Consider the following 20,319-nt stretch of genomic DNA (forward strand, 5'->3'; position numbering starts at 1 on the left):
TGACCTATAATGTTCTGGCCACGTCTCCTTACTTTAATAAAACTACTACTAATAATTCTTTACATTTGTATAGCGCATTTCTCACTACTCAAAGTACTCTCCATGCATTGAGGACCCTGGAAGTAAACCCACAATCTCCTTGCTGTAAAGCAGCAGTAGGTCAAATCCTACTTCATTCAGATACTAAAAACTGTGTGGTGTTTCATCAGCCTCCAACACAAGTATTCTCTGTAAAATCCAAAAAGAGTGTTAACATTAGAACTATTTGACATAAAAAACAGAAAACATCTCAATATCCTTACTTGTACATACATACAGGTGTCGAAGCGCTTTTAAACTCTCAATATTCCATTCAAATGGAACCTGGTACAGCTGTTTCATAGAGACAGCATGTCTTTTCAGGACCCTGTCTAAGGTGGAGAGACTCACAGAGGCAATGTTGTGAAAATTTCCAATGTTCTCCAGAACAGTTCGCTGGATCTCTTTTAGCCTAATGGCATCGTTTACTCTCACCATGGCCACAATTGCCATCTGTTGCTTGTGTGTCAAAAGCTGCCTTCTTCCACCACAATGAGACAGTAGTAGTATTCTGACAATACAAAGGTTATCAATTTATCAATTGTTATACAGATGTCAAAGGTTCTACTATTTACAGTAAACTGCAGAAATGTAATGTTGCATATGATACAGAAATACAGTAAATGTGGGATCAGAAACCTTTTCTCATTCCTGAATGTCCGTATTACAGAAGCCACTGTAGACCATGGCACCTGAGGCTGCACCCGTGAACCAGCTTCAGCCAAATTTAGGCCATGGTTGATTACATGGTCCACAGTTGTTGCCCTTATTTCATTAGACACCCTATGGTATCGATTCACTCCTCTTCCTCTACTCCTGCCCCTTGTCCTCTGTGTGCTCCTGTCCCCCTTGCATTTGGACACCACGTCCTGTCACAAAGCAGGGTTCTTGTACCTGCATGACACCTTATTCCTGCTCCATTTTCAGCACTAATGACTGGGTGAAACACGAGCATCATATCTGCATGTGTGTAAGTACTGCAGTGCCATGACATGCACCTGTGATACAAGACTGAGAGCAGCTGTTTCTGTTTGTTTCAACTAAACCTCTTCTGAGATCATGTGTTTCTATTTGCTTTCAATTGAAGGGCAATTTAGTACTGACAGTGGCAGTCTGTTATTGGTTTTGCTCTTTCATACATATTTGAAAAATGTTTATAGTGATTTGATTGAAAACACTAATGCAATGCTGGACAGTATTACGGTGAGTGAGAGATGTGGAATTCTGACTGACTAAAGTACAAACTGTTTTGATCAGTTGTCAGAGTCAGATGAGAAGTGCAGCGACACAATGACAAGACATCTTTAGTAGTGAAATGTGTGTAGACACAAAGGGCGTATGTACAAACACAATGAGAAATGCTAATGTGGATGGGGAAATGCGCTACTGATTTGAGAATTGTGTTAAGAGTAACAAGAATGATGTTCCCAATGTGAGAACTGCATCAAAGCTATTGAGAAAAACTGTAAGAGCAGCCATACCACATTAACTTCAGAAGAGCTCATCCACCTGAAGCTAAGCATGTTCTGGCCCAGGCAATACTTGGATGGGAGACCAACCAGGAAAAACTTGGGTTGGGGGCACTCACACTGTGGTCTGAGTGTGGATCCCAGTGGAGCAGTGAGGAAACACTGTGCTGTAAAAATAGCGCTGTCCTATGGATGAGAGGTCCTGACTTTCTGTGGTCGTAAAAGATATCTGGGTATCCTTCGTAAGAGCAGGGTGTTCCCCAATGTTCAGGCTAAATTGTCCTCCATGGCCTAATCATTCTGGCCCCCTAATCATCCCCTATCTCTCTCACCTCTTCACCACTTGTACTGGTGCAAAATGGCTGCCATTGCATCATCCTGGTGAGTGTTGTACATTAGTGGTGGTTGAAGTGGCTCAACATGAAAAGCACTTTGAGTAGTGAGAAAAACGTTATATAAATGTGAAGAATTATTGCTATAAACATAAGGAACTTCTTTATGTACCAATTAAAGTGCTTTTTCTACACACCAGTGTTTGCATCCATTCTCTGCATTACTTCAATGTACTGAGCCGCCTGTCGTGCAGTATGTGGTCACATAAGTGAAGCTTTTGAGCAATTTCCACAACAAGCCTTTTGTACATGTGAATATGCTCTGAGTGTTGATTTGCTTTTCCTTTTTTACTTCTCCATTTGTCTTGTGGTAAAGCTTTGCTCAGTGCTTTTACGCATTATTCATGGGGCAACGTGGGTGAGAAACAACAGTTTTAATTTCCGTAGCTGTGCCATATAAGTGTATCTTTATCTTAGTCTTTTTTTTCCAGATCTGATGCACTTACTATTTTGTTATATGAATATTTACCATATTGTCAATTAAAATGATATAAACTGAGCAAACACAATCATCACCATATACTAGAAGTCACAATGAAAACACATTTTTGTAAACATTTATTTCTCATATACACTGAAACAGCGGCAAAAATATACAAAACACAGAAAATGTTTTCTATTCCATATTCACAGATATATCACATTTCTTGTTGGAGGACAGAAAGATAAAACACTTAGTGAAATCCAACTAAGGTTGCTATACCCCGTAACAGAAAAAAATGTATTTTCTAAATTGTGTTATTTAGGGTATCCTTACAGTATATCCAGAATTATACAGGACACTTGAGAGTTTGGGCATACAATGACTGGAAGTCCATTTATTTTCTTTTGGCTCTACATTCTTCTTTCCCACATACTACACACCACCCAGGGGCCTAAACACTGGCTGCTTGCAAAGATTTGTATAAAAATAGCCAATCAGAAAACTCACTACTGTCATTGGTCAATACAAACTACATCAAAGATTAGCCTTCTGGATTGTCAAAATCTATCACAACTTTTTAGTCACATTATCAATAAATAATTTTAAGATGCTGGGATGTTATATGTGTGTGTATTTTGTCATCCATCCAATTTCAGAATATTCTGCTTGCAATTGCAATTTGTACACCTAAAATAATTTAATGCTAGTAAGGTACAGAACTCCTGCATCTTCTCTTAATAAACCGAGGTAACAGCCTTGGATTAAATGACAGAATAAACACCACACCGGCACATACAAAGGTAAGACAAATGGGCAAGAACAGCAGGACATATAACCAGATAGATTCTCCATCCCTTTTGTTGCAGTGACTACTGAGGAACAAATCCACGTGAATGTCTCCTTGGTTCAACGTTGAATGAATGCACTTTACATCAGTCCTATCTAAAATGCATGTTGAATTTTGTCTTTGGAGGAAGTGCCACCAGTCTAGGCTACAGCAGTTGAATGGATTTCCCCCAAGTAAAACAGCATTCACTTTCCGGCTCAACACCTTAGTCTGTGTCAAATCGATGGCTGTTAACTTGTTGTCTCTCAAATTCAGCTGGCTTAGGTGAATCCGCAAGACAGAGTTGGGGATTTGGGTCAAGCAATTCACAGAAATATCCAGAAATTTCAGTTTTTGGAACACAGAGAAATCAACATCTGTAAAACTAGTGTTCCTGAGGCCTAAATAGACTAGAGTCTGAGAAAGCCCTTGTAAAGAGGACTTTGGCAGGAGGATCCCTTGATTATCTGAGAGTTCGAGATGGGCAATAGGAGACCCAGAAAATGCATTTGTGGGAATCTCTTTAAGATCGCAGCCTCTTAGATAAAGAAACTGAAGAGAGTTAATGTCATTCCATGCCACACAGTTGGTGGAGTTCTTATCATTGAAAGAGCAGATTCCAAGATGGTTGAAACTCAGGTCCACTAATTTGATTTTGGACAATCCTGAAAATATCTGGCGAGGGAAATGTTGTAACCCATTCAAACTCAGGTTGAAAACCTGAAGATGGGGAGGCAAATCAGGAAAGCTTTGCTTAAGATTTGAAAGATCGTTGTCACTTAAATCTAAATCCTGAAGTGAAACTGGGATTTCTGAAGGAATGAAGTCCAGTGACTCTAAAGTGTTATGCCCTAAAAGTAGCCCTGTCAAGGCTGTCATTTTCTTTATGAAGCCCTTTGGCAGATGAGTCAAGCAATTGTAGGTCATATCTAGAACATTCAATGATGAGATGTCTCTTTGAAGAGTCTCCTCCCACAGATATGTGGAAGAAATATTAATAACAGTCCCATTCAAAAATACAAACTGCAGCATGCTGGAGGATTTGGAAGAGCTGCCATTTTCTGTAGTTTCACGAAAAGCCAATTGGTTTCCAGATAACAGCAAATTCTTAATGTGGCTATGATGTGGCAATAGTGGGAAGAAAAGGAGTCGGTTGACTGATAAATCCAATGTTTCCAGTTGGAAAGCCTCTTCCTGATTTTGGGATGAAAGAAACCATTCAATGGCATTATGACTCAAATTAAGATGAACCACTGAGGTGAGATGAAAGTCTACAATGCACGGAAGCTGATTAAAAGCTATGTTGAGTACTTGGAGGTTGGCCAAACCATGAAAAGCATCTTCTTCAATCTCATATAGAAGATTCCTCTCTAAGTTCAATTCACGTAGGCTGTGCAGTCTGCTGAAAACTGATTCATCAAGCCTCATGAGAATATTGTGGGAGAGAGACAGGATCTCCAAGTTAGTGAGATTCTGGACAAACAGTGCTGCCATGTCTTCCGTCAACACATTCCCAGAAACATCTAGGTTTCTTAAAGATGTCAGAGCACTCAATGCCTGAGCGGTCTGCTTGTAGTGTGTATAAAGAAGGTTGTTTCCAAGATTAAGAGTGTGCAGTTGAGAATTTTTAGAAAAAACATTTGAATGCAATGATGTCATTCGATTTCCAGAACAGCTCAATTTTTTTAAATAAGAATATGGTGCAAAGGAAGAGTTTATCAAGAACTCGATACGATTGTTGTTAAGAAAAAGTTCTTCAGTTTCTTCTGGTAGCTCTGATGGTACAGACCTCAGTTCGCAACCACTGTATTGTGCAGTCTTCTGGACCTAAAGTTAAGAAAAACAAGCATTAACAATGAACTTCAGGGCATCAGTTGCATTTACTGTATAAGGAAGTAGAAAAGCATGATGATGAACCAATATTTATTTAAGTAAACTTGCTTGATACCAGACATGTCATTAATTGGGACATAGCACTCATGCACCAATTACACAAAATGCTCTTTAACAATGGTTAGTCGGAACCTCTGAAACTCCACAATCTTTGAGTATGGACAGCAATCGTCTCTGAACAGGTCTAATTGCTGTCTGTATGGACTGTTCCAGGCACTGTTGTTTTCTCGAAGATTTAAATGTTAAGTCAATTGGCACCACTACTTTGATCCAATATGAGTGATTGTGGGTGTGAAGTATTTCCGATGATATGTCAACACCCTCTCAAGTGCTAGTTCCTGTCTTGGGCCCTGTACTATCAGGATGGGTTACATCTCCTAGTGATATTAAAACTGGATGAACTGGATTCAGTAACGAGAGGTCACCAAGAAAGATTCCTTCCTGGTGGCACACGAGGATGGTGTGATCTCACATTACCAAATTGAGGCCTCCATTGACTTAATAGCTTCTCATTTTATACAGGTACTGGAGGACTATGACTGATCACTCTAAAGGCTCTTTTATTTATTTAGCCCAGCTTGTGGATTTTGATCAGGTGAGCACAGTCTGATGTTGAGTTTTTTGATTTTTTGGTTTAGAAAGACAATTTTTTTCAATATTGAGAAAATTATGTTGTTTTGAAGTCATTCTGAGCAAATGATTTTTTTACCATTATTTTTATTACAATTCTACAATGCTTTGTATAAGGTTTTCATTCATAGACTTCACCTTTTTGTGAATTTTTGTTGTCAGCAACGTTATCCCATTGCTAATACATCACAGCTAGAAGTTGCTCCATGTGACATCATTGAGCCAATGCTATTTATGATGGCAGTGCAGAATCTTGTCTGTCCAAGTTCTTTGTGTTTAAAACCTTCATGTGATAGCAAGTGTGAAAACCTTACTAGGGAGTTAGAATTCTCTTGAGTTTTATTTTACTTTGATTTTTAGTTTACATATTTGGCTTTGATGATTTGAAGTTTTGAGACTTCTAGCTTTTAGACTTGGTTTGATAATTACTTTTTCATCCTCTGGTCCTGTACCTTGTAACTTTTTTGACCTGGCATTCTCCATCTTGATAGAATACTGAGGACCTTTTGGTAATTTGATATTTAATAGGTTTATTTTATTTTCATATTTATGAGGCTATAGATGTCGCAGAAGAAGATTTGATGAACTATGCGGGGAACAAAGTTGTTCTTCCTATTTCCCCTGCAGTGTCTCTCTCTTTTCCTAAGTACATCCTAGGATGAAAGGCAACCCTGTACCTGTACTTCTCCTGCTGATATGGTCTACAAAATTTACAAGTAAACTAGTTGGAGAGAAACATCTTTTTACAGCTTCTCCTCGGTATAAGCAAAAAAAAAAAATCACTGTCTTACTCCTCCTTTTATATTCTGACAGAGAGATTAATCTTCTAGACACTAAAAATCATTTAATCCAATTAAGATGAGACCAACAAAAACAAAACACAAAACAATTATTCAAAAGTTATCCTTTTAAAAAAATTAAATGTTCTGAGTCTTTAGCCATGGATTTGGGAAGTAGAAAAATTATTTGCTGTTGCCATGACTAAGTTGGCACAAACAAAGTGTTGTAGAGGTCACAAAATATATGCTGCTGAGTTACTAAAATTCAAGTAACAACGAGGAACTAAACAAAAGCTCAGCATGTGATATAAGAATCCTAGCAGGAACTTAATAACCTACACTGAAAACAGTATCTACATTAGACCTTACGGGCAAATTTGCAAAAATTTGCTTCACTCAGTTGTGCCTACCAGAGCCAGGCCTAGAGGTATTTTCACCTGAGGCAGGATGATAAATTTGCACCCCTATGTATATAGTTTTTTATTATTAATAAGTATTAAATAAAAATAAATAAATAAATGATTTTGAGAACAAAATAAATGTATTAATTATTAAATAAAAAATCACAGAATGCAGTAATAGCACAATAGTAATAAGAACATAAAATTTCACATATTAAAAATAAAATCACACCAACCTTAACAAAAGAAAAACAAAATAAGCATCACACATGAGATGAATTAGAATATTACAAATTTTTCAGTAATTTAATTTAATAATAATGACAAAATAATATCAATAATACTTTTGACAAAACAAAATTTAATATAATTACATCCATCCATCATCTTCCGCTTATCCGAGGTCAAGTTGCGGGGGCTTGAGCAGAGATGCCCAGACTTCCCTCTCCTCGGCCACTTCTTCTAGCTCTTCCGGGAGAATCCCAAGACGTTCCCAGGCCAGCCGGGAGACATAGTCCCTCCAGCGTGTCCTGGGTCTTCCACGTGGCCTCCTCCCGGTTGGATGTGCCCGGAACACCTCACCAGGGAGGCATCCTAATCAGATGCCCGAGCCACCTCATCTGACTCCTCTCGATGCGGAGGAGCAGTGGCTCTACTCTGAGCCCCTCCCGGATGACTGAGCTTCTCACCCTATCTTAAGGGAGAGCCCAGACACCCTGTGGAGGAAACTCACTTCAGCCGCTTGTATTCGCGATCTCGTTCTTTCGGTCACTACCCATAGCTCATGACCATAGGTGAGGGTAGGAACGTTGATCGTCTGGTAAATTGAGAGCTTTGCCTTATGGCTCAGCTCCTTTTTCACCACGACAGACCGATGCAGAGCCTGCATCACTGCGGACGCCGCATCGATCCACCTGTTGATCTCACGCTCCATTCTTCCCTCTCTCATGAACAAGACCCCGAGATACTTGAACTCTTCCACTTGAGGCAGGATCTTGCTCCCAACCCTGAGAGGGCACTCCACCCTTTTCCAGCTGAGGACCATGGTCTCGGATTTGGAAGTGCTGATTCCCACCCCAGCCGTTTCACACTCAGCTGTGAACCGATCCAGAGAGAGCTGAAGATCACGGCCTGATGAAGCAAACAGGACAACATCATCTGCAAAAAGCAGTGACCCAATCCTGAGTCCACCAAACCAGACCCCCTCAACACCCTGCCTGCGCCTAGAAATTCTGTACATAAATGTTATGAACAGAATCAGTGACAAAGGGCAGCCCTGGCGGAGTCCAACTCTCACTGGAAACGGGTTCGACTTACTGCCGGCAATGCGGACCAAGCTCTGACACCGGTTGCACAGGGACCAAACAGCCCTTATCAGGGGGTCCGGTACCCCATACTCCCGGAGCACCCCCCACAGGATTCCCCGAGGGACACAGTCAAACGCCTTTTCCAAGTCCACAAAACACATGTAGACTGGTTGGGTGAACTCCCATGCACCCTCCAGGACTCTGCTAAGGGTGCAGAGCTGGTCCACTATTCTGCAACCAGGACTAAAACCACAATGATTAATAATTACAATGAATAAATAATTAAATAAATGCCAAATATAAAATCTTTTTTTAAATTTTTACATTTCTGGCTTTTAGTGAAGCAAATTCATCAATTATCTTATCAAATTTAATTTGTTTTGTCAATTCCTGTTCGATTGATAAAACTGCCATATTTGACAATTTTTCCTGAGCAAGTGATGATCTTAAATATGTTTTGATAATTTTTAGTTTATTAAAGCTTCTTTCACCAGAAGCTACAGTAAAAGGTAGTGTTAATGTAACATACAATGAAACATTTTTACAAATTTATATAATAGAGAAATTACCTTAAGTTTAACATATTTAAAATAATACTGTACCTTCTGCTCACTGTCATAATAGCACACTGCACAACACATTAATGTACAACGAACATGCCCGCTTACTAGGGAGATATCATACGAGGAAATGAGTGTATCGAGCGAGAGTGTCCGATGCAAATCGTCAGTTTGCTTAAGGTACTTGACGAACATTGCAACATACATTTGGCTTTTTTCTTTTTTTATTTTGTAATTTATTAAATTTCATTTTTCATCAATTTGGCGCCCTTTCCCATTTTTCACCCGAGGCAAGTGCCTCATTTGCCTCACCCTTGTCCCGGCCCTGTTGCCTACCTGGACAGAGTGAGTGCCTGACTAAGATTAATTAGCTGTGATGTGATACTCTGGACTGACCAAAGCTTTGGACTTTGTAAATGGCAAGATCTCATCACCATCAAACATTCAATTATTTTTGCAACAGAGGAACGCATCATTGGGACATTTTTGTTGTACTTATCTGATTACCATTACCCTAAATGGAGAGGCTGAAGGTATCTCTGAAGGTGCCCCAGTGATGGTCCATTCAATTTAAAGCTGCTCAATATGAATACCAGTCCAGATGCTGTGAATGATGTGCCATAACTGCACATCTCGCCCAGAGTCTAAGAAATCAGTACCCAGTGAACCGTGGAACGTATTCTATCTCTTTTGTAACAGTTGTCATGTGAAATCGTTATCACCGTCTGTTAATACCTCACAGTGTTTTCACAGAAAAAGGAAGAAAAGAAAACACAGGGACAGGAGGAGAGGAAAGCTTCTCAGAGCCACTATGAAAAGAGGAAACAACCTCTGCTTCAGCTTTCAGGAGGTGGTCTCCATCCAACTGCTCACTGGGGCCAAGTTATTTAGCTTCCAACATTAGAAGCTTTCACGTTGGTGTGGCCATAAATTACTTGACTTTCAACTACACCACGACGTATGGAATATTTGAAATTTGAGACATTGGAAAAAAGAAGACAATGCTAAATATGCACCTGCTTAGTTAGATCAGAAATGAACATTTTGTAAGAAGTCCTCATTGCATGCTCTTCTCTGAGTTCTGGTCATTAATAATTATTGTCAGTTTACTAGTAATTAGTAAACTGTGCTTCTCTCACTCAAAATATGTAACCAATGTAAGCAACACTGTAAGGAAAAGACACTGTTGTCTGTTGCTCCATTACCAGGTTACTTTGCGCCCTCCCTTAATTACACAGCATTTAAGTCTTGGAAAATACTAGTCCTCTTAACCTTCAGAGAGTTGATGCATTGTTAATGTTCTAATCAGTAGCTTTATTAATTTTTTGCAAGAAATCCTGAATGGATTTTTTTTTTACAAACAATATATTAATTTTGGGGGTATTGAGACTCAATAATTATGAATTTAATGTTAGTTTTGGACTTGTGAACTGAACAAGTTAAATATTTTTAATATTATACTATTGCACCATCTTTGTTTTCATTGTTAATCACTGTCCCAGAAATCCATATGACGCTAACTTCTTGCATTCGTGCCTTCTAAAAAAGTTTTTGACTTCCCGTTTAAGAATTCTTCCTCTCATTTTTGGTTTTTAACTTCTGGTTAACATTCTAACTTTAACAAAAGATTGATTTGAATTACGGTTCGGACTTTAGCTTGTACATGGAGTGCTTTAATCTTCCAGTCATTTTCATTAAAGTTTACGACCTCTTCACAAGTCAGTATACTTCCCCCAAATAAAGTTTTCATTTTTTTAACCTGCTTATTCCATGCCAAGGTTTTTAGATGGCCAGAGCCTGTCCTTGTTCCACTGGGTGTAACAAAGAAACTATCCCCAGAAAAGATGACAATTCATTACAAAGCACAATCCCATTGGGCCAATTAACTTCACACCATATGTTTGTTATATGGAATTAAACCAGACAGAAACCACAAATGGTGACCATTCTGAGAATCAAATCTGGGACCCTGGAGCTATCAAGTGAAAACCTTAACTATTGTGCCACTCCAAGTGGAAGATGAAAGCTTCACATCTGCAGCGCAGGCTATCTGGCTTACTTAAATGGGAGCTAATATTCTTTACATTTCCTATTTTTATTAAAATCATGGAAGAGGTGTCTTTTTTAAAATGTATTTCATATGAGTGGGTAAGTGAAAAGAAGGAAGTTGGTTTTAATTGAGGTTAATGTATGTGGCCTAAGAAGTAGAGATACTACAATATGCTGTTTTTATTTGCACATTACCAAAAAAGCATTTTAAGAAAAACATTTTTTGTGCATTGGTGATGTTTTGCAAAATGTAAAGCAAAACACCAAATTATCTTAAGTCCAAATGTGGATTATTATTGGGTGACCATCCCAAGCCTTTTTCTGACATTTTATTTATATATTTAGATTATATTTAGATTTTTTAAATTTTCATACAATGGCTTGCTTACAGTATATTTTACACTCAACCTTGACTTTCTCTGCTAAATTTAAGGGCCATGCACGTACATACATGGTGTACTCTGTACTTGCTTTGTTTTGCATTCTTCTTCACTATTTCTGTTTAGAATTTTGGACATTATAAAGGGTCATGAGCCAGGATGTCATAATGTCTCTAAATATACTGAGTTCTCTAGAAATGCTTTTTTTGAAGGCACCGGAGTAGGGAAGAGTGAAAATGATGCCAATACTCTACTTGAATCTTAGACAGCACAAAACTCATCCTTAACTAAGGGTTCCTGAGTCTTTCCAAAAAAAAAAAAAAAACTAGAAGCCGTAGAGATTTACAGGGAGACTAAAAGACACCTTGGCCAAAAAATGGCAACATATGATCCCAGTGCTAGAGAATATGGACCAACCTACACCTTAAGAGATAAGCAACTGGTGAGTTATCATGGATTGCACAAGTCTTTTGAGGCTACTGAAGGTTTGAGCGTTTCATCCCTTTGTAGAACTTCTTCATGAATTTATAGCAAATCCCATTTAATCCAGGCTTTGGGTGACAGGTTACCTGAGTTTATCTAGTAACGTTGGTTGCAAGGCAGAGAAAAATAATGGCAGCAACCAACAGCAGGGCGTACTCACACCCTGTCACACACTTGAGGCTTACTCATATAGGGCAGATTTAGTGTTGCCAACTAAACTAAGAGGCAGATAGTGACTGGGAATAGAACTTGAACCTAGGGCTCTGGAGGTTTGAAGCAGCAGTGCTAACCACTCGGCCCACCAAAAATGAACACCATATATCATCACTAAAGAAAATGAACGGTTTCTTTAAACAACAAAAAACAAGCAAAACCTGAAATCAGCTCATCAAGCTGAACATTTTTTTTTAAACAATTAAGTTTGTAAGTCTCAGGAAAGGAAGTGTTGTCTGCTCCGTCATTCTAAAGTTTTATATAATATACCAACCATTTAATAGGTTAATGTAAAATATTTTCTTACTGAAAACATTTTTTTAAAATGCATACATAAAATACTGACTCATTCAGAATATGCAAATCTGGCTCACTCAGTATGCAAACTAAACCGGCTAAGAGAAGAGAGGTGCACAAAGAACGGAAGTCTTACCACTTTGCATTTGGGATTGATGGGTGGTGTAGCAGAAACCCTGGTCCAGGTATAATTCACAACGATGAGTAAGACAGAGAAAGCACCAGGCCACAGCTGCATCTTAACACTTTTCCTGAGGGAGGAGAGGGGCATCATGTCAGATACTGAAAAAAAATTGTTTTTTGCTTGCCACATAATTCAGTATTAATATCTTTATTCATACATGCATTTAGTTATGTTTCCTCCTGCTGTCCCAAGGCAGATTCTGGGTGACTGGAATCACTAAACCAGCCCACCATTATTGATGTGGTTTGTGTTAGAGTTTGCTCTAAGAGTATTAACCTATTCAGGATTAACTCCTACCCTGTGCCTAATGCTTATATGCTTTGGCTCCCCAAGACCTTATAATAAAGAATAAAAAGAGTTCAGAAATGGGTGACTGGGTGAATAAATTTAGCCAGTCCTTAATTGATGATGTTGTGGAAAAAATAAAACACATTTGCGTATATCAAATAACATATGTCATGTATAGTTATTTATATTTACACATATACATCTACATAGGTTACCCACAGAGTGGACACACACATGACTTACACTTCGCTAAAAAAGACCTTCTGTAGCCCCTGTGGGTTTACTATTGCTGTTAATGTACGAAGGAGATGCCACTGCTAGACTTCAAGAGGCTTGCATGCTGGGCACTATGACAACATATTGGCCACTGGAATCTTTCAACTGATTGTGCTTTTAAAAATATCAAAGTGGAAAGGGAGATAACTTTCACATTTAAAGAACTTTTTCTGTGCAAGCTGTCGTCATGATAAAGATCAATGGTTTTCTAGTTGGTTAGCTGAAATGTATACGAAATACTTTGTTGCATATGAGGGCAAGTAGTTGTAAAAGCAAGATGAAATCTTAAATCAACTCTTAAAATAAATCACAATAGTTTTAGTTAGGTTAGCTTCCATTTATTGCCATTAGCAACAAGTACCGATAGACCACCCAGCTACAGTACATTAACCCTTTAAACTCAGTCCTATTGTTTTGGGCCCACCAGCGGAACTGAAAAATAATGATAAATTTTTAAAAACCTACATAAGATTAGTCATTTCCTCATTGCTATAATTCAATAAATTGTGTTCCCGTTAAAATGCCATATTGAATACCATGATAGCACATTGTAATGTTCTTTTTTTTTTCCTTCAAACGTGGTCAAATTTCTGTAACACAGCAACACCAGCTTCCAACCTCTCTTCTATGGCTTTCCTGAACATCCTGATTTAATTTTGTACAATTTAATGGTCAGACAATTATCTGCCAAATGAGAGGGTGTTTCAACTTTCAAATGACTCCACATTCCATTTTCTATATTTCAGAATTATTATTATTATTTTTATTTTTTTGTAAAGACATTTTTAAATCGCGCAACTATTGGTGTTGTAATTTGGATACACACAGTATAATTTCTTTACTAGTGTCACACACATGCGATTAGGAGGCAGCTAAAGGGCTTGAGTAATTGTAATACTACATCAGACCAGGGCGTGGCGGAGTTTGCTGATGGTCTCTCTCAGTTCCTTGCAGACCATTCCCGGGAAATCCCGCCAGGTTATGGCACCTCTGATGATATCACTTCCGGGTCTGGCGCCTCTGATGACGTCACTTCCGGTCCAGAAGATGGCACTTCCGATCCCAGCACAGATGACATAATTTCCTCCACCAGCCTTTAAAACTGCCATCTTACCTCCACATATTCAGTTCTATTTTGGATTCAATCTTGTAAACTACTCAACAATTTTTCAACCTTTTGCAGCCAGGTTCATAATATATGGGTGGCCGTCCCCAAACCTTTTTGACTGTCTGGAGTCTTTTTGTGACACTAGCTATAATGTATATATTCTAACAGACTAAGATCTGCACCAGGGGTCTTCAAAAATGAAGGAAAATAATCTTGTTTTTGTACTGCTTGAAAACAGTAAAACTAGACATATAATTGTAGATATTTCATTACAATGTTTTTTCTGGGTGTTCCTGAAATATTTGCTGACACTTTTATGGTGTTTGAAATCTTATTCCAGACACCTATGGAAACAAGAACAGCATTCAAAGTGTTTTTTGTCTTTTTCGCAAAAATGTTACTGTATTTTGCAACTTATTCTACTGCAACATACGTGTGAAACAAACCTAATTATCCAGGTTTAGAACTCCTGAAAGAGAGACGTCTAACATTTCTTTTTGATACAACCTGAATACAGAGTGAAGGATGATGAAGTTATGGCCATTTAAATCAAAGTAGTAGAAAATGGACAAAATAAGGCTGAATTTAAAGTGTTAAATAAAAAGATACATGGGATATATGTGGCAATAAAAAGGGCAGAGAAATGCACAACACGTTCAATGACTATGTAAATATAATAGGAGCCTCAAACTCAGTTCTTGGAGGCCTGCAGTAGCTGCCATTTTCTTAATTAGCTGCCAAATTACTACTGTTACTAGAACATATTTTGTTGCATTCATGTAAATCAGATCACTTCTGAAGATTCTGAAACTACATTTCTTGTTTTCCCAGTCTGTTCACCCAGTCACACATGTAACATATGATTAATTGTTCCATTAGAGTTTGCAACTAGCTACTCATTAAGAAGGCAGCAGACACTGCAGCCCTCCAAGAACAGTTTTTGAGACCCATGCAATATGGCATAAAGACCACCAAATATACTGTGCAGTAAAGAACAACAGAAGTATATTACAATGGTATATTGTGCTTCTTGTGAAACAGACTGTATCAGAATCATCGTCACAAACTTTGAGTGATCCACTTTAAATCTTGAACAGAACAAATAAAAATAATTCACATCATAGATTTTCAGTTGTCTTTTTATGGTATTGCACATTTTTTTAATATTTTATTTTTAAGTTTTTGTAGTGAAAGGAAGCATATAAGCATATATATGGGTGCTTACTAGTGGCATTGCACAGAATTTGTTAGGGCCCTTCCCTGAAACACCACTCTTGATCGAGAGGGAATGCTGGCACTAACTGAAGAATTTTCAATAGAACCCTAAGTTAATGTTCCTTTGTTTAGCATTTACACACATTTATCCTGTTTTGGATGCTGTGGTTGGCATAAGAAAGCTTTTTTTTTCTTTTGACTGCTCAGATAAATTTTTCAACTGATCCAATTCTGTCTATCCTGAATGATGTGTCCCATATGAACAAAATGAATAAACAATTTTGTCAGACAGATAAACTATAAGATGCTGGTAGTTTCTCTGCTTTACATTATTACAGTGAAGAACATGTGCAAATGTGTCAGCTCAAAATGGCAGGTAAGGATCTAGAAATGAAAGACCACAGCTGGTTTGAGCACATTTATCTGTGTTGGTGTTCTGTACATGGAAACAAGTGGCACAAAGGATAGGAGACAGGACTGGTGACAGTGATTTGGTCAGTTTGAATGCAAAACAGTTATTATGAGAGCAGTGTAACAAGCTCTATCTATCTGTCTGTCTGTAACTCAATGGTTTATGAGTGGATTGTGACTTCTTCTTCAATCCAAAGTTGCCGTAAAGGACTCTGTGTACTAGTGACCCCGAATTGAAGTATACAGATTAATATGGATTTATTTTAAATAAATGTTTTAAAGTCACTCTAAATAAACAAAGGCATTTCTAGGCTAGATAAAAAAAGACAGTATTAAAAGTGTAGTAAATTCTTCTGTTGATTGTGGAAAGTTACTAGACAAAACTTGAAGTACACAACTTACCATATGACTCAAACTATGCCATGTTTTAGGTGAGGCTGAAGGAAACCCATTGTTCTATAATTGTAATATATATGACAATACATATGTATAAAACTGTTTATATACAAACAAACACACACTCATATCCATCCATCATCCAACCTGCTGAATCCGAACACAGGGTCATGGGGGTCTGCTGGAGCCAATCCCAGCCAACACAGGGCGCAAGGCAAGAACCAATCCTGGGCAGGGCGCCAACCCACCGCAGGACACACACACGCACACCAAGCACACACTAGGGCCAATTTAGAATCACCAATGCACCTAACCTGCATGTGCTTGGACTGTGGGAGTAAACCCACGCAAACATGGGGAGAACATGCAAACTCCACGCAGGGAGGACCCGGGAAGCGAACTCAGGTCTCCTCACTGCGAGGCAGCAGTGCTACCACTGCGCCACCCCCACACATATATATATACTCTTATATATATATATACTGTATATATATACATAAAATCCAACATCTGTCTGTCTGTCCGCTTTTCACAAGAGAACTACTTAACGGATTTAGATTTAGGTTTTTTTCTATAATTTGCTTGAACATTCTGGTTGATTTTACGACTTCTTTAATTGTGCTCTGTATCATAGTTCGCTTGTGATACCGATTTATTTGTGCGAATCTGAGAGAGACGCAGTGGGCCGAGGGGAGGGGGGGTGACGCCCTCCTCACTCACTCGTCAGCCTCGGGGTGTACCTTACATCTACCTAGCAAACAAGAGAACTACTTCACAGATTTAGATTGGGTTTTTTTCTAGAATTTGCTTGAACATTCCGATTGATTTTTTGACTTGTCTCATTGCACTAAGAATCTTAGTTCACTTGCAGGAGCGATATTTTTGCGCTAATCCGAGACAGAGGCTGTGGCCTGGGTGGAGGGGTAAGCGTGACGTCAGGAGTGGGGAGTTGGTCTACCTCTGTGTTTTGGAGTGTATCTTGCCTCCGCTTAGCTAGCGATAACTTTTTGTTTATTGATTTTTAAAGTTTCTCCTGTTTCACTACTACGTGGGCATTACCATTCTAAGACGGGTTGAAATGTTAGTAGTCAATGTAGACCTCAGAGTTAACATTTGCAGTGCATTATCTACTGGAATATATTTTGTAATGTATTTAGTAAATGCATTGTATTTTCCGTTCCAATAGATGGCGCATCACAAATGTTTGTGGTAATAAAATGCTTTACTACAAATGTTTGTAATGCACCATCTTCTCTTAGAAAGACAACAACATTTATTACTTATTAATATTAAACATACAGTATATATAATTATGCATGAGTGTGAGATGATCACCTTCCAGGCTCCGTTGAGATATGTAATACCACCCTGAGATGGTGAACTGCCACAAACTTTGTCACCTGTTTCTTCCTTCACAGTTCAGAGAAGATGCCCAGTTCGAGCAACTGACTTCACTCCTTCTGGGCCAAGTACTATTAAGCTAGGCACACATGGAAAGAGGCATTTCACTTTGAATTGAGCTGCACCAAAGGAAGGAACTCCCAGCAAAGACAGGACCTGTTCAACCGAGCAGCATTATTAAGTTAAAGAGAATGTTACAGACTGTGGTTATGTTTTGCCATGCAATCGTGGGTTTATTTTGGTTACTTTCTGTTAAACAAATCAAGCAGGGTGACACAGTTGGTGTCCCAACATTTCTTTTGAACTTGGCTTTTTACACCATTCGACCACTAGATAGATAGATAGATAGATAGATAGATAGATAGATAGATAGATAGATAGATAGATAGATAGATAGATAGATAGATAGATAGATAGATAGATAGATAGATAGATAGACTGTCAGGTATGTGAACTTTGAGAATATCTCACAGGAACAAGGTTGACAAATTTTACAGGGAAGGATTTGGATGTGACACTGCCACTAACCCAATTTCTGTTTGCTTAAGAATGGAGGAACACTATCCCATGGACCATGATATCACTTCCACCTGGGACAATTGCTCTGCCCCTTTTGCTTACGGCTTGGTACATAAACCTAACCCAGGAAGTCCTCATCATGCTGGACCTAGCCTTTGTAAGAAACAGAAGTCCTTGAAGAGTGAAAAGATATCATTGTATATTTTTATTTTTTTCCATTTTTCTCAACACTCAACTGGACATTAAAGAGGTCACCCTCTGGTGCCCCAATAATGAATGAATTCAATTTAAATATGAAATATTACATGAAAGTTATAAAATAATAACATAAAACATAACATTTGCATCCATACTTAATCTTATATCTACAGGTATTTAGAATTTTGTCAACTTTTTATAGAGATTAATCATCACTGTAATGTCTGGGTCAGATCTCTGTTTTCAAAAAAACTCAACAGAGTGAGATATATAGTATCTGCTGTGATCTTTTATATTGTTTTATAAATTAAGGTGGATTTATAACTTCACAGTGCCATGACGCACACTAGCAGTTCAGTATGTCCAAATGGCTTTGAAATAAAATGTAATCTTGTTTTATGTGTCTTAGGCACATAATATGTCATGTGCAGAACCCAAAATTTTAACTTGCCAAAAGCATTCATACACAGGAAAAAGCTTCAAAAGTGCAACTGGAGCCACTCCTTTTTGAACTTCCAATCATGACTAAACCAGTGAACACTGTTCCCCTTTTTTGTTTCTGCATGATTTCTGATGCAACCATAATGACCTTGTGCAAATGATACTATCAATTTTAACTAAAATTTCCTCTTGTGACAGTTTTTTGTGCAGATTTTGATGTGCAAGGGAAATTCACTTTTGATGCATTTTGATACTGTGACCTTTAATATCACTTGAACATAGGTTTATAAGGTCATTATTGAACATAATGCTTCGTAACAACTGATTACAAGTACCAAATGATACTTCTACAGTCATATTAAACACCAACAACAATAAACTGAACACTTCTCAGCTGTCTCGAGTATACTGGGCTTCTATCATATTATTTTCTGAAATCTCTCACTGACATACAGAACTGCTAATAATAACACAGAGTTTACCTATCATTTTTGCATGCCTCATAAAATCCTGAAAAACCCTGTAACCTGCTTTCTTGCTTTTCCATAGACTTCTTTTACAACTCACAGAAAATGGACATTTAGCTTTTTGGTACCTCGCTGGACATGTCTTCTTGACTGTCACACCCATCAGTGATCATTATCAACTCACATTTAATAACTCACTATTGATTTATGTCATTTTAATCACTTTTATCTGTGACACAATTCTGTAACTGGCTCTTCTGTATGATTTCTTCTAATTTTACTGTTTTGTCCTCTAACATAACTAGTCCCTTATCATGTACTACAAGTTCATGTATATCATATGTAAGAAGACTCTACTGTGTTTGTTGTCTTGCTCTACTTATTTTGTTTGAAATGTACACTTAAACACTTTGTTACGCATGACGTGGTGATTTATTCTGTAAAGGTTGCAATACAGAATGGAGACTAACTGACTGATTGATTCAGTGATCTGTAGATGGTGTCTCAGCTTAATTTAGTCAAGCAAAGTAGTTATGGCATTGATTCTGGAATCCCGTTGTTTTTATATAGGTTGTTCATATATATATATATATATATATATATATATATATATATATATATATATACATACATATGAGGGGGGACCCAAAAATAACCGGAATTTTGTTGTTGTTAGGTTGGTACTTGTAGTACGTGGTTGGGCCGCTAGGGCGATCTAGTTACTCTCCTCACAAATCAGTCTGCCAAGTGCCATCAGTCTGGAAGATTGTGCTTGTGTTCAGTGAATTTTTTTGTAAAAGTAGGTTGCGCAACAGTGTGAGAAGGAAACGCCCTGATTTGTGGGAGTCGGGCGATTGGTTCTTTCATCATGACAACACTCCATCTCGCACTGCTCTCAGCATTCGCCAATTTTTGGCAAGAAACGGTATGACAACCCTGAACCACCCACCCTACTCACCGGATTTAGCTCCGTGTGATTTCTTTTTGTTCCCTTGAATGAAAAAAGACTTGAAAGGAAGGCGTTTTGCTGACGTCGAAGAGGTAAAACAAGAAACGACCAGAGCATTAATGGGCATTACTTCAGACGAATTTAAAAAATGTTTCGAACAATGGAACAAATGGTTAGATAAGTATTTCCGCCAATGGTGAGTACTTTGAAGGAGACTAATTGTAGTTTGTACAGAAAATTAAATTAAACACGTTTTAAAAATATTTCCGGTTAGTTTTGGGTCCC

General features: G+C 38.1%; 1 protein-coding gene across 2 annotated transcripts in view; it reads right to left on the minus strand.

The window, feature by feature from the left end:
• Nucleotides 1–2,507: 2,507 nt before the first annotated feature.
• LOC114646536 (transforming growth factor beta activator LRRC33-like) overlaps nt 2,508–20,319 on the minus strand; it is a 51,818-nt gene continuing 34,006 nt past the window's right edge. For both annotated transcript variants that reach the window (XM_051923557.1, XM_028794762.2), the window contains exons 2-3: nt 12,318–12,432; nt 2,508–5,016 (exon numbers count right to left, since the gene is read on the minus strand). In XM_051923557.1, coding sequence (XP_051779517.1) covers nt 3,067–5,016; nt 12,318–12,419 — 2,052 coding nt within the window. In that variant the 5' untranslated portion in view covers nt 12,420–12,432 and the 3' untranslated portion in view covers nt 2,508–3,066. The remainder of the gene's footprint in view (nt 5,017–12,317; nt 12,433–20,319) is intronic.

This window comes from Erpetoichthys calabaricus, chromosome 2 (assembly GCF_900747795.2).
Source record: "Erpetoichthys calabaricus chromosome 2, fErpCal1.3, whole genome shotgun sequence".
In the NCBI taxonomy this organism is placed as follows: domain Eukaryota; kingdom Metazoa; phylum Chordata; class Cladistia; order Polypteriformes; family Polypteridae; genus Erpetoichthys; species Erpetoichthys calabaricus.